This window comes from Arvicanthis niloticus, chromosome 21, assembly GCF_011762505.2.
Source record: "Arvicanthis niloticus isolate mArvNil1 chromosome 21, mArvNil1.pat.X, whole genome shotgun sequence".
NCBI classification, from domain to species: Eukaryota; Metazoa; Chordata; class Mammalia; order Rodentia; family Muridae; genus Arvicanthis; species Arvicanthis niloticus.
The window spans coordinates 43,662,564-43,676,128 of NC_047678.1; the positions used below are offsets into that span (position 1 = coordinate 43,662,564).

The 13,565-nt window shown below is 46.0% G+C and overlaps 1 protein-coding gene across 3 annotated transcripts in view; it reads left to right on the plus strand.

Annotated features, from left to right (window-relative positions):
- Positions 1–13,565, plus strand: part of Limd1 (LIM domain containing 1) — a 62,407-nt gene that overhangs the window by 25,145 nt on the left and 23,697 nt on the right. For 2 of the 3 annotated variants that reach the window (XM_034484030.2, XM_076917687.1), the window contains exon 2: positions 5,174–5,275. The exons of the other annotated variant lie outside the window; for it this stretch is intronic. In XM_034484030.2, the coding sequence (XP_034339921.1) occupies positions 5,174–5,275 (102 nt within the window). The remainder of the gene's footprint in view (positions 1–5,173; positions 5,276–13,565) is intronic. 3 annotated transcript variants of the gene reach the window in all.

Here is a 13,565-nt window from a genome sequence, read left to right on the forward strand (position 1 = left end):
CCAGGCTTCATTACTGGACTTCAGGTGCCTTTACTCACTAAACCACCTTGCCAGCCCTTTGACATGTTGTTAAGTTGTTTAACTATGCACACATGAACGTGGTGTGTGTGTGTGTTTCAGTACTGGGATGCCAGGCTTGATAAACACTGCACACCTCAGTGAGCCACACCCATCACTCCTACTTGTGTGCTTTTAAATACAGTAACTCAGTAATCTTATATCAGAGGGAACTGTTTGAGGAAACCTGCTCTTCTGCCCTTCAAAAGACTCTAGGGATAAAAACCAGAGTTGAGAAGCATCAAATGAAGTGATTTTTTTTTTCCCATTCACTTGTTGGAAAAGTCATTTCCGCCTGGTTTCCATGCTTTCCTGGGAAACTCACTTGGGTCACTTTTTCTTTCAGGGATAGCCAGATCCTAATTTTATGCAAGTAACCATGAATGCTGACTTAGAGTACCTAACACTCTACCCCACCCTCACAATGGCTTTCTCCAGGGGTGGCCAGGAGGAGTGTCAGGCATTTCCTTGTTAGGAAGAGTCCTCCTGTCCAGACAGTAGTCTTTCTAGAGGTCTGACCGATCAGTAGTCAGATGTATCCTGATAAAATCTGAAACCAGGTCCTTTTTTACCTTCAGCCCCCTTTCCCTTTTCTCCTGGGACATTTGTTCCTGGGAACTGTCTTTGTCCCAGTTCACTTCCTCTGGACAGGACTGCTTCTGGCTCTTCCCGAAAGATGGCACGACATTCGTGTCTGTGTGTGGTACCCAGCTCATTCACTCTGCCAGCTTTAAGCCAGGAAGTTTTATTAAGCAGTATTTCCTAGAAAAAAAAACAAAAACAAAAACAAAAACAAAACAAAACAAAAAAAAAAAAACGCTTTAATGATTTGCCCCATATTCTACTTCAGGCTTGATATAAATAAAGTCTCATTATCGTGGGGCTCAGTGGTTAAAGGCTTGTCCCACAAGCAAGCGTAGGGAGTAGAGTTTGGTTCCCCAGCACTCGCAGAAATCCTGGTTAGATGTGGTAATCTGCCTTTAATTTCAGCTTTGGAAGGTGGAGACGGGGGAGCCCCAGAGCAAGAGTAGCCATACTGGTGACCTCTGGGTTTGATGAGAGACTTTCCATGAGTAAGGTGGGAGAGAGATAGGGAATGATTCCCGTATCAGCCTCCATGTGCACATGCACAGAAGCTGGTCCAACTGGAGTTCAAGCAGCAGAACTGTTGTTCTAAGAAGAACTAGGAAGAGACCTGTGCTTGTTGTCAGTGCTGTACCCCTACAGAACTGCCTCCATGACTCGACTTCTGTCTCTGTAATTTTTTTAAGGATTTGTTTTTTTTTTAAATTGTGTCTGTGTCTGAGTCTGGAAGAGGACAACAGATCCCCCTGGCACAGAAGTTACAGGCAGTTGTGAACTGCCAGATGTGGGTCCTGGGAATGGAATGCTATAACAGTAATTTTAATATAAATGTATGCAGCAAATTAATACAGCATCTTTTTGCTTTATCCTAGCTAGTTCCCCCATAATGACACAGAGACTGAGATTTATTTTCCACTTGAAATAGAATAACTAGGCATTATAATTCTATTCTAATCTTTTAATCTAATCTGGGTACCTCCAGCTAAAATCCCCAAGATTCTTGCATTTTTGTATTGCTCTGACCCTTTGGGCTTCTGGTGTGTTCTGCCTTGGTGTCTCTCTGGACCCCTTCCTTAAGGTGACTTTTTCTTCCTCTCTTTCTCTCCCTCCTCCCCTGGCTGGCAGAAGTCTCTTCTCTCTATTGCCTAGTCACTGGCTTCTCCAGCTTTTATTGACAAGGCAGAGAATAAATGATGAACATTGCTTACACAACCCTGAGACAGGAGATTCTTGACACAAGCATTACAACGCTGTGTCCAGAGTGCAACAAGAGGTGAGGGCAGAGGAATCAGCATTTGAACAACAGGATAAACATTACACACTGCACAGTAACTTTATACTTACAGAACTGCAGTCCTTCACAAGAATAGTGCTTGCTGTTAACTTGTGAGCTGTCTCTCCAGCCTTATTGGTATTGATTTTATGAGTATTCTTGGATTTCTTTCTCCTTCAGGAAGAACTCAGTGAAGTTATTGGGTCACATAGTGTGAGTTTAAAACAAAATGTGTCTAATTGTCCTCTAAAAATGCTATGTATCCTTTGGGGATTTCCCCCTAGAAGAGTGTGTACAGGTGTTACCTGGCAGTGGGCTTAGTTGAAGTGAAATGGGGTGTCTTAAACTCCCTCTTCCTTTGAGGGGGGAGGGCATTGAAGCCAGAAGCTGGAGATCAAGGGCAAATTTACAGTGATTGGGAAGTTGCTATCTGAACTTCCTTTCCCAATGAGTGAAGTGAGGCCTCCTGTTCTGTGGCAGCTGAAGAAAGAGGTCTGATGCAATGGCTGTAGCACCAAGTGGCTTTAAGTACTTCCTTTGTGGGTTAGTGATGGCCTCACGGAGTGGCTCAGGAACTGCAGAGTGCATGAGAGGGTAGAAGCGGGGGCATCCAGAGTCAGGCAGTGCTGTGTTGTGTTGTCCGCACACTGGGATCTCATCCTCATATACACATGAGGACTAGCTGGTAAACCTTGATTTTGGACACTCTAGAGGTGATATTGAGCATCCATGAGCACCTTGCCTGAATAGAGGGCCTAGAGGAGGTAATGTGCTCCAGGGTAAGCATCCGGCACCAGCTGCCTCTGGGGATGTTTCAGCTTGGTGTGGGAGGAATGGAGTATTGCTAGGACCAGTGGTCTAGCTTTGATACAGTGGTGTGGTACATTTCTAGACCCTGTTGATACCCAGAACTCTCAGAGCTGCCAGGACCACAGGCTATGTGGCCTTTAGCTGAGAAAAGGCCTCATTCATTTTCCTCTTGATTTAGTAATAGCTGTTGACATTTTTCCCCCTTTTTGGATATTAGTGTAAATCTGGTGGCCTTAAGATTGTGTAAAGTCTAAGAATAGTTAACAGCTTCTTTTTTTCCTAATGTTGAGCCCCAGCCTGGGCCACTTTGTGAGGTCTCATGCAGGACCAAGGTAAGGTGAGGAGCCCCTTTGCCCACTGTGGGAGAGCAGTTTCCTCCAGGCGGGCTGAATGCAGTCACCTGTGCTCCTCATCCCATTGCAGCATCTGGAAAGCATGTCTCTAGGTGATGGAGAAGTGTTTATAGTTGGACAAATGCTGTGTAGTCTACTGGGCAAAGGGACAGGACACAGGGCTGCACTGTCACTTGCAGAAGGATGCCTTGTTATGGGAGGAGCCTTGTAGTTGAGGTTTTAGGTAGAGATGGCCATTGGTGTGGGCGTGGTGGCAACAAGGCAAAATGGGAGGTAGTTCAGCAGTGGGAGGTCAGAGGCATGGCTATTTTTGAGTCTGAATCCTGAGCAGGACAGATGATCAAGGCAAGAAAGGAGCCCCATCTCCTCATGAGGTACCCCACATGTACATGGTGTGAATAGCTACACAGAGATACCATGGGCTCAGATTCTGTCTTTCAAACCTACAAAAAGTGTGACCTTTCTAGAATTTGGCTCGTGGGGAAGGAGATCGAAGGGCCTCTTTATGAAGGTCTGTGTGATAAGCACACGGTCCCCAGAGTGTGAACTATGACTCACTTGTTTTTCTCCTACCTGTTCTCTCTAAGAGGAACTTTTCTATCCGTTTACCACTCGTCCCTCACACCAAATATTTGTCCTACTAATGTGGTTTTGTATGGGATGTTCCTTACTTCACGTGCAAAGGTTTGAACACGGGCGTTTTCTTCCTTGCTGTGTGTCTGTGCTTGGCAGTCCACATGGTGAAGATGCGTGCTTGCAGCCCACAGAAATGAAGTCAAGATCTGAGAGGAAAACAGGAGGCCTAGGTATCAGGCCTCAAAGAAAGAAGAGCTGGAAGAGAACCTTGCTGGGTAGGGTACAGAGAGTGGGGAAGGCTAACTCCTGGGAGACTCGTGGTTGTGAGGTTCGTCTTGGAGATGCCATTCATTTTGCCCTAAACCACTGGCAAGGTTTGATGGCTATCTCCCCCATCATTAATGAGACAAGTTTACCTCTTTGGTCTAGGCTGGCAGATGCATGTGTTATATAATGCATGTGTGTATATAATGTTTTCTCTTTGCCTGAGAGGTTGATGTGGGGACATTTTATAAAGAGTATAGTAGCTTAGATTTTCTTGGTAGTAATTGGTTTGTCAATTTAAAATAGGAGCTCTGGATGTGTGTAATGGCACACACTTTTTATCCTAGCATGTATGAAGTAGAGGCAGGGCCATCTCTGTGAGTTCAAGGCTAGCCTGGTCTACATAGTGAGTTCCAGGACAGTGTGCTACATAGTGAGACCCTGTCTCAAGAAGAGAGAGAGAGAGAGAGAGAGAGAGAGAGAGAGAGAGAGAGAGAGAGAGAAAAGGAACTCTGAGGTAGAGGCAGGTGAATCTATTTGAGTTCAAGGTCAGCCTGGTAACATATCAAATTCCAGGATAGCCAGGGCTACATTGAAGAGACTTTATCTCAGTCAGTCAATCAATCAAAATAGAAACTCTGAAACAATGCAATAAGCTTTTTTTACCTGCTGTGTTCTGGGAAAGCTTTGAAACACATATAAATAATTCATATAAAGTTAAAATTTCAGCCAACTCTGGTGACACATACATGTAATCCCAGCACTCAGGAGGCTGAGGTGGGAGGACTGTCATGCGTTTGAAGCCATCGCGGGTTATATAATGAGTTCCAGGCAAGGCTGGGGTACAGAGGAAGACCCCGTCTCAATAGGTTTAAACATATTAAAACATTTTTGAGATTAGATTCCCCCCCCCCCCCAGAGGTATGTCATAGTCATGGCTTGCTTAGGATTTGATTTTCTAAATGGTGGGAACCTTTGAAAGCTCTGGGCAGATGTGGGGACAGTGTGTGTGCAAGTGTGTGTGTATGTGTGTGTGTGTGTGTGTGTGTGTGTGTGTGTGTGTGTGTGTGTGTGTGTGTAAGGTGTGTGTAGGGTGTTGATGATAACTATTATTTGCACTTGTAAGAACTGAGCCCTGAGAAATCCATGGATATGGTATTTCAGTAGAGGATGGTATTCTTCTTTGTTCATTGCTTTTTCATGACTTTTTAACCATCTCAGTTTTCTCCTGACTTGGTGTCTTCTTGCCTTGTAGGATCCTGTGTGAAATGCAGCAAAGGGGTGTTTGGAGCTGGCCAGGCCTGTCAGGCCATGGGAGATCTCTACCATGATGCATGCTTCACCTGTGCAGCCTGTAGTAAGTGTGCAGCAGTGGGGGTTGGGGGTTGGGGGAACACAGAGTGAGAGAATGGGGGATTGTGGGGATGGAACCCTGAGCTTCCTACATCCTAGGCAGTTGCTCTACCATGGAATCCCACTCCGAGTGGAGCATCCTTTAGAATAAGGATTCTTAGCCCCCAGTGCAAAGCTAAGGAAGTGAGGTAGCTTATCTCTAAGTACTTAAGATAGCCATGATAAGTTGAGTGGTTTCAAAGTAGCCCTTTAATCACGTTAGGATTGTCATGTACGTGGAGAACTCAGGAAGAGAGGGAAGAGATGCTGTCTGTTATCTCCCGCACTTCAGGGCCACACAACTAGAGGACCATTGGTCAGTACTATACCTCGTGTGAGGTGATGAGTTGAGCCAATAGTAGCTGTTCACTGAGGAGTCTGTCAGGCTTGACTTGTGCATGTCGGACTCAGTCATGGATTGATTCTGGCCTCTGCTGAAGATTAGTGGAGAGGAGATTTAAAAAAAAAAGTTCCCCTCTCCTCCTTTCTTTTTTTCTGCCCCTCCTTCTTGATTTGGAAATCATCTCTTAGCCTGGGCCCTAGTGGCACATATGTTTAATCCCAGCACTCAGCACTTGAGGTAGGTGGTGGTGGGGTGGATCTCAGTTCAGCCAGCCTGGACTACAGAGTGAGTTCCAGGACAGCCAGGGCTACACAGAGGAACCTTGACTCAAAGAGGGAGAGAGAGAGGGAGGGTGGAAGGAAGGAAAAAAGAAAGGAAGAAAGTCATCTCTTTACTAGGTCATAGTACCACACAGGAACAGTTTTTATCATTTCTGTGTCTTAATTCACATAATGAACCTTCCTCTAACAACTCATTGTTTTCTCTGTATGCATTCTACTCCACGAGTTTGGTTACCATTTCTAGATGATTTGGCAAAGTAAGCCAACTCTGCTAAAGTGGAGAATGGCAAGACACAAATGCACGTGAATGATGTGAACATCATAACACATACATTGTAGAGAAAAGTAAGGAACAGTGTCTAGGCAGCACAAACATGGAAATGGTTGGTTGGGCTGGAGAGATGACTCTGAGTAACCCATCAGTTATTCTTCCAGAGGACCTGGGTTTGCTTCTCAGCACCTACAGAGAGGCTCATAACTCTCTAACTCCAGTTCCAGGGAATCCGATGCCTTCTTCTGGCCTCCACAGGGACTAGGCGTGCACACAGTATACAGATACACAAGCAGGCAAAACACCGAGATTTATAAAGAACTAATAAAAAAGCCCTGGGGACTTCTCCTCAGATAAAGCCACGTCCCTGACTATACCACAAAAAAGGGAGTTTAAGATGGATCAGTCAGAAATAAAATTAGTGAATTTATTACGTAGAGATGAAGATTAGTGCATCCTTCAAGTTTAAGCATGGTGGGGGTAGAGAGAGAGAGAGAGAGGGAGAGGGAGAGAGAGAGAGGGGTAGAGAAAAAAGGGAGGAAGGAAGGAGGGAGGGAAAGATACAGTTTAGTTGGTAGAATACTTGCCTAGCATTCAATCAAGCCCTGGGTTCCATTGCCAGCATCACATAAATCAGGCATGCTGGTGAGCGCCTATAATCCCAGCACACAGATCAAGAGTTTAGGGTCATCCTTAGCTCCATAATGAGTTCAAGGATAACCTGAGCAACATGTTCAAAAGAAAAGTTATCTTTGGTCTTTGGCTCTTTTAACTGTTTTTTATTTTATTTTATTTTTTAATTTTGAGATTATAATGTAATTACACCCTTCTTTTTCTTTCCTCCTGCCAAACACTTGTATATACCCCTCCTTGCCTTCTTTCAAATCACTGGCCTCTTTTTTTTCATTAAATACTGTTACATATGTGTGTGAGTGTGAATTCCTAACCACAGCCTGCTGCAGCCTGTATGATGTTACTCGTATGTTTGTTTTCAGGACTGACCATTTGCTATTGGGTAACCCGTTAGTGTACTCTTCCCTGGGAAGACTAACAACTGTTTCTTAATAGTTGCCCTGTTTACCAGGGAATAAGTAGAAACTTTTTTCTTTCCTGTTTTTTGAAAAAAAAAATCAGGCAGTTATTGTTTGAACTAGGAAAGCTGTGAGCAGGCAGAAGCTCCTGATGGCTGTGGGGTGATGGCTGTGGGGTGATGGCTGTGGGGTGATGGCTGTGGGTGATGGCTGTGGGGTGATGGCTGTGGGGTGATGGCTGTGGGGTGATGGCTGTGGGGTGATGGCTGTGGGGTGATGGCTGTGGGGTGATGGCTGTGGGGTGCTGTGCCAGAGCACCGTGGACCAAGTGGCTGGAAACAGCTGCATTGAATGCTCACAGTGGAGTCTGGGAAGCCAAGGTCAGGCACCAGCGTATTTAGTGTTTTAAGGGGTCATACATGGCCGTCCTGCATTCCTCACAGAAGAGGGGTGGAAACTCTCAGAAGGGCACTTCTCTGAGTCACCCCACAGCTCTGGCCTTCTTCACAAGGCTCCATCTCCCAATACCTGGCCCCTAGTACAAACACTTTGGACTCTGGCATCTCAGCATGAGAATTTTAGGGAAGCAGAGACATTTAGTCCTATGTAGATGCACCAGTCATTTTTACCTGCAGTTGTTTGAATAACATCTATTCATTAGTGCACTGTTAAGACTGCCTCACATGGTGGCACACAGACACTTGTGGACTAAGGTGGTACCTAGGCTCTAAGTTTTGAATACAACTTACATTGTACTCTGGCTTGAGTGTCTTTCCCCTCCAAGACTCATGCTGACATGCGATGGCCTAAGCCAGTTTCTGGTATTTGGAGATGGAGCACATGGATGATGGTTAGGGTTAGTTGGGGTTACCATGAGAGTGAGCTCCCCAATTGCTTTATAGTCAAGAGGACAGATCTCTATCATTCTGAGATGGCTTCTGCTACCTTTGTCCTCTGCAAAGTCCCCTTTAGCAAGAAGACCCTCATCAGATATGGCCTTTCCACCTGGGACATTTAGAATTGTGAACTGAATAACCTTTTTTCCTTATAAATTATGCAGACTGTGCTATTCAGTTATAGTAGAGCAAACAGACTGACAATAATGTGATATCACTGAAGTGATATCACTGAAGATAATGTGTCAAAAGTGCCACCTTGCCTTGTCCTTGTCCTAACATTAAAGGAGTGACACACACAAAAGGAGTCAGAGGAGCACAGTGCCGGTTGGAGGAGACTGAGGAGCGATCTTGGACTGTGATCAAGGGACCTCAGCATGTACAGTCTCTTCTGAGCATTGGTCAGGAGGCCTCGTATCTCTGTGGAACCGAGAGGCTGGCAGCAGGCTCCTCTCGCCTGCTTTGTGTTTAGGAAGCTACATATGAGGCATCTCAGCAAGGCCAAGGCAGACCTTGGTCTTTCTAGGTGTGGGCCCTGTGTCAGGTTCTCAGGCACCGGTCTGCACACTCACCCACCCCTTGATGAGTAGCTGTGTTTAGTTCATTTTTAGATATGAGAACCACACGATAACCACAAAGGACAATTTAAAGACGGAAGAAGCCTGTTGCTTTAGCCCTGTAGAGCATCTGTCTTCCTTTTGGTGTCTCCCGTCCGTTTTTATCCCGATCTGTACACGTTTTAGAGTTGGGACCAGAACACATCCACAGTGCTTCCTCATTTCCTTAGCAGCTGTAGTTGCACCGGGACTCACATGGTAAGCCACTTAGTCACTGCACAGTCTGGCGTATGAGTTAGTCAGTGTCTTTGTTCAGTTGCTTTTTTCCCTCCACTGAGCTGTTTCCTTGGCATTTCATCCCAGAAATAGGCTTTCAGGGAGTGGATATGTGAACATCTGTGTGGGTTGTTCAAGTTCTCTTGTTTCTTGGTGAACTCCTCAGCCCTTGAGTGTTTGGTTGCCATGGAGACATGTGCTGTGTGGTCTTACTTCTCTTTGCTCATGCCTTACCCACCTATGGTGGCTGTGGCTCCAACAGGATGCTCTTAGAAAGCTGTTGGTTTTCCCTAAAGGAGAAAGCAGCAGTGGCCTAGGCAATACTGGCTCACACTGTCAAGAAACTTAGCATTCATCTCTGGTGGTGCTGGGGTTGGAATGAGAAGAAAGGAGTGTGCTGACTTGTGACAATCGTGTGGGGTTCCTTTTGGCACTTTCTGGAGAAGGCTAAAAGGGAGAAAGTAGGTACGGCTTTACATAATCACCCCAGACAGTTAGGGTCCAAAAACATAAGATTTTTGTTGTTGTTGGGGTTTATGTGCACCTTTGTGTGAATAGCTGGAGAGGCCAGGGGAGAGCTGTAGGCGTGGTTTATCTGGAGCTATCTGCCTTCATTTTCTTCTCCTTTTATTATGTGTATTTTGTGTGGACAAGTGGGTGGGCTTGCACATGCTACAACGTAGCTACTTGTAGAGTAACTTGTAGGGTTGTTCTTTTTTACTGTGTGGCTCCTGGAGACCAAACTCAAGCCATCAGACTTGGTGGCCAGCATTGTTTACCCACTGAGCCATTTGATGAGCCATCTACTACTTGGTCTTTTGAGACAAGATTTCTCATTAGCCTAGGAATCTCCAATTAGGCTGGGCTGGCTGGGGCTGGCTGGTCAGTGAGCCCCTGGACTGTCTGTCCCCAACTCCTCAACACTGGCATTAACACGTCTGCTTTTTAAAGTAGATTCAGGGATCAAACTCAGGTCTTCATGTTTACACAGCAAGTACTTTTCTAACTGAATCATCTCCCCAGCCCAAGAAGGTTCTTGTCAGCCATTTTGTTTTCCTTACAAAGTCTCAATCTGCCTCTGGGATCCAAGACCCTTTTTCTTAACTTTGTTATTGACCTTGCCAACCTGGCTTTGGAAACACTCATATATTCTGAGTTAGTGGCGCTTGAACTAACAAATTTGTGGCAAGCCTGCTTTCTTAACAGAGGCACTGTAATATTCCTAGGTAATTCTGAGGTGTCACTTGCAGCTTACCATGGGTGTGATGCTCCAGGTGCCTCACTGTGTCCCTGTCATAGTCCAGGGAGTTCTGTTGTTGCCTTCATTTTACAAGTCAGCCTGGCTTGTTGAGTATATCATCCCAAACAGTTTGGTTAGTTCTTGATCAGAATTTTGTGGCTCCTCGGCCCTTCCTCCTCACCCCTGAGCTCAATTTTCTTTGCTGAGAGAGTATACAAGCCTCAAGAGGGAGCTGGCACTGGGTGGCCATCTTGCCTTGACATTTTTTGACCAAGTTGTTGACTTGAGCAGGGCCTTGTGACAACAGGCTGGGTGTGCAGCCTCTCTCAAGTGAGTGTGGAAAATAGACTAGATTATTGAGTGCCACTTGTCCCAGCATTCTTCACTGTGTTCACACCTAAGTGTGATCTGGCTGAGTCAGCTAGATCTGAGAGCACTGAAAGTCAAGAATGTGAGGAGGGAAGAGGAGGCAGTAAGTGAGAAAGTGGCCAGAAAGAACCCAAAATAGGCTGAAGCTGGGCAGAGTGTGCAGGTCAGGAGACCCAGGAGGGGTGACCAGAACCTGGTGTGTTTTCATAATCCGTACGCTCATCTCAAGGGAACACTAGGCTAGATGACCAGGCATGGTTTCCCAGGCTATACTTGGCTGGCCCAGGAATCATGAAGTTCTCAACTGTGAGAGATCATCAGAGTCTTCGTGTTTGTTATATGATTAGTCTGGGAAATATGTCTAGGTATAACCTCCACTTGCTGCTGCAAATCCGTTCTAAGCACCTCATGTTGCACAGCTGTGTGGAAATTGTTACCTTTTCCCTGTCAACTCAGACCAAGAATGGCCCCTTGGGTGTCCCTGTGTGTCACCTGCCTCTTCAGCTTTAAGTGAAGTCTCTCATGTCTCAGATGTCACATCAAGTGCTGGAATTCCACTCTTGGGTGTCCTTGGCTCTCTCAGTTGTCTAAGTGACATTCCCCACTCTGTCTCTGAGATATCCTCTTAAATATTTGTTCTCCCTCTGCTTCTCTTCCTTCCCTGCTTCTTCTGGTCCCTTCACTATCATCTCTGGACCTGCTGCTGGTGATGTCTGCCTTGTGACCACTGTTGTACTGTGTGTCACCATGAAGCCCTCACCCCATCTTCTCACGCCTTTCTGTCACCTCCCAGCCATTTTCTTTTCACACGAGGGGATGTGGGGTCTTGGTGTGAGTAGGGAGTTAGAAAGTGCTCAAGTCATATTGTAAACTAGAGGGGGAGAATCTTCCCATGTGTGCAACAGGCATCAGGAGGGCTGAGGTTGGGTGTGGCCCTGAGGCTCAGCATCCAGAAACAAGGAGTGCTCTCAGGGCTCTCAACAGTCTGGGAGTCTGGCAAATACGACTCCGGCCAGACAGAGGCCATAGGCCCTTCCCAGGGACCAGAGCAAAGCCATTCCACATCAACAGCACTTCCTGCAGTAGTCACTGCCCAGCCTGTGCCTCACAGACACTGAGAAGGGAGTAGGGATGTGGAACATGTAGACAAAGAAGAAAGTAGTGGTAGGTAGAGTTATTTTCCTCGGGTAGGTTTCATTTAAGGAAACTGAAGGTCACTAAGGGCCTGGCCTTGGTAACTTATGACAATAGCCTAACAGGAGCTGGCAGGATCCTTAGTTTTATCTCCTGTCTGTCTGTCTGTCTGTCTGTCTGTCTATCTATCTATCTATCTATCTATCTATCTATCTATCTATCTTCCTACTAAGGAGTCCAGAGCTAGGTAATGGCTAGTGACTCTTTCCTGGAAAGAGACAAGGACAAAGAAAGAAAACTCCAGGCAAGGCCTGAATGCTTCTACTTCCCACCTTTCTGTCCTGGACTTTGGTTTACCAGGGCCAGGTGAGCCTGTGAAGTGCAAGTGAGACCTGCTCATTTGAGCTCAATTGATTTGCCAGGCATCATGGCTGACAACTGTGATCCCACCACTCAGAAGGCTGAGGCAGGAGGATTGAGAGCTCCAAGCTAGCTAAGCTAGATTAAACGTGCTATCTCCAACAATAGCAACGACAAAATAAAATATCTTTCCCTGCCTTACCTTGTTGTTAGCAGTGTGCTTTAAGAGCTGACCTATTCTGGAAAGAGCTGTTGGAAGCAGTGATCAGACTGAGCGTTGTGGTGACGCAGCACTCAACCCCCTAGTCACAGGTGACGTCAGGTCCTTGGAATGTCCTCCCTCAAGACCTAGAGCTCAGCTAACTTTCTTACTTTTTTTTTTGTTGTTGTTGTTTTGTTTTTGTTTTTTTGAGACAGGGCTTCTCTGTGTAGCTCTGGCTGTCCTAGAACTCACTATGTAGACCAGGCTGGCCTCGAACTCAGAAATCCGCCTGCCTCTGCCTCCCAAGTGCTGGGATTAAAGGCGTGCGCCACCACCGCCCGGCACTTTCTTACTTTTTTAAGGCAGGCTCTTACTCTTAGCCCAGGCTGGGCCTGAGTTGAATTTGTTATGTAAAGCTGTCCTCAATGTTGTGGCAGTTCTTCTGTCTCAGCCTCCTGAATGTTAGGGTTGTAGGTGTGGACCACCACACTGAGTCGTTTTAAAGTGAGAGAGAGAGAGAGAGAGAGAGAGAGAGAGAGAGAGAGAGCGAGCACTTATACGCGTGGGTCCATGTGTCTGTGCGTGTGGAGAGGCCAGAAGAGGGCATCAGATCCCGTGGAGCTGTAGTTTACAGGCCATTGTGAACTGCCTGGCTTGTTATGTGGGTTCTGGGATTTGAACTCTGGTCCTCATGATTGTACAGCCAGTGACTTTAACCAGTAAGCCATTTATTCAGCCCTGAACTTTTAATGCTACTTTATTTTAATTACATTTATATGTAAATACTCCCACGTGTCTGTTAGCCACTGTGGACAACACAGACACACTGATCTAGGTGACTGCTGACTTCTGCTTCCTGTGAGGAGGAATTCATCTCCTTGCTGGGAAACCTTTGCATTTTTTACCCATCAAGGAAACATTTGTAGTGAATTCTTAGCCAATGGCCAATTACTTTTTTAGACTTTGTTATATCATTCCTATTTCTAGAAGAGAGAGCGATGTTACTGGAAGCCTCATTTTACTCGGCAGATTAAATGACTGGCCTCTGCGTGACACCCTCGTACTGTCCCTGTCACTCATCCACACCGATTTCATCTATCAGGGTCCTTACTGGGAGCCCAACCCTACTCCCGGCCCTGAGGAGAATGTCCCTGGCAAAGGCTGCTTGAAGAAGTAGAATAGGAATCATTTTATGTGACAATATAGATGTCCTAAAACCGTGGTCTCAGTGGCCATCAGTTACTCGGAATATATTTGAACCATTAACGTTACTTTAGTGAAATCCATGTGTAGAT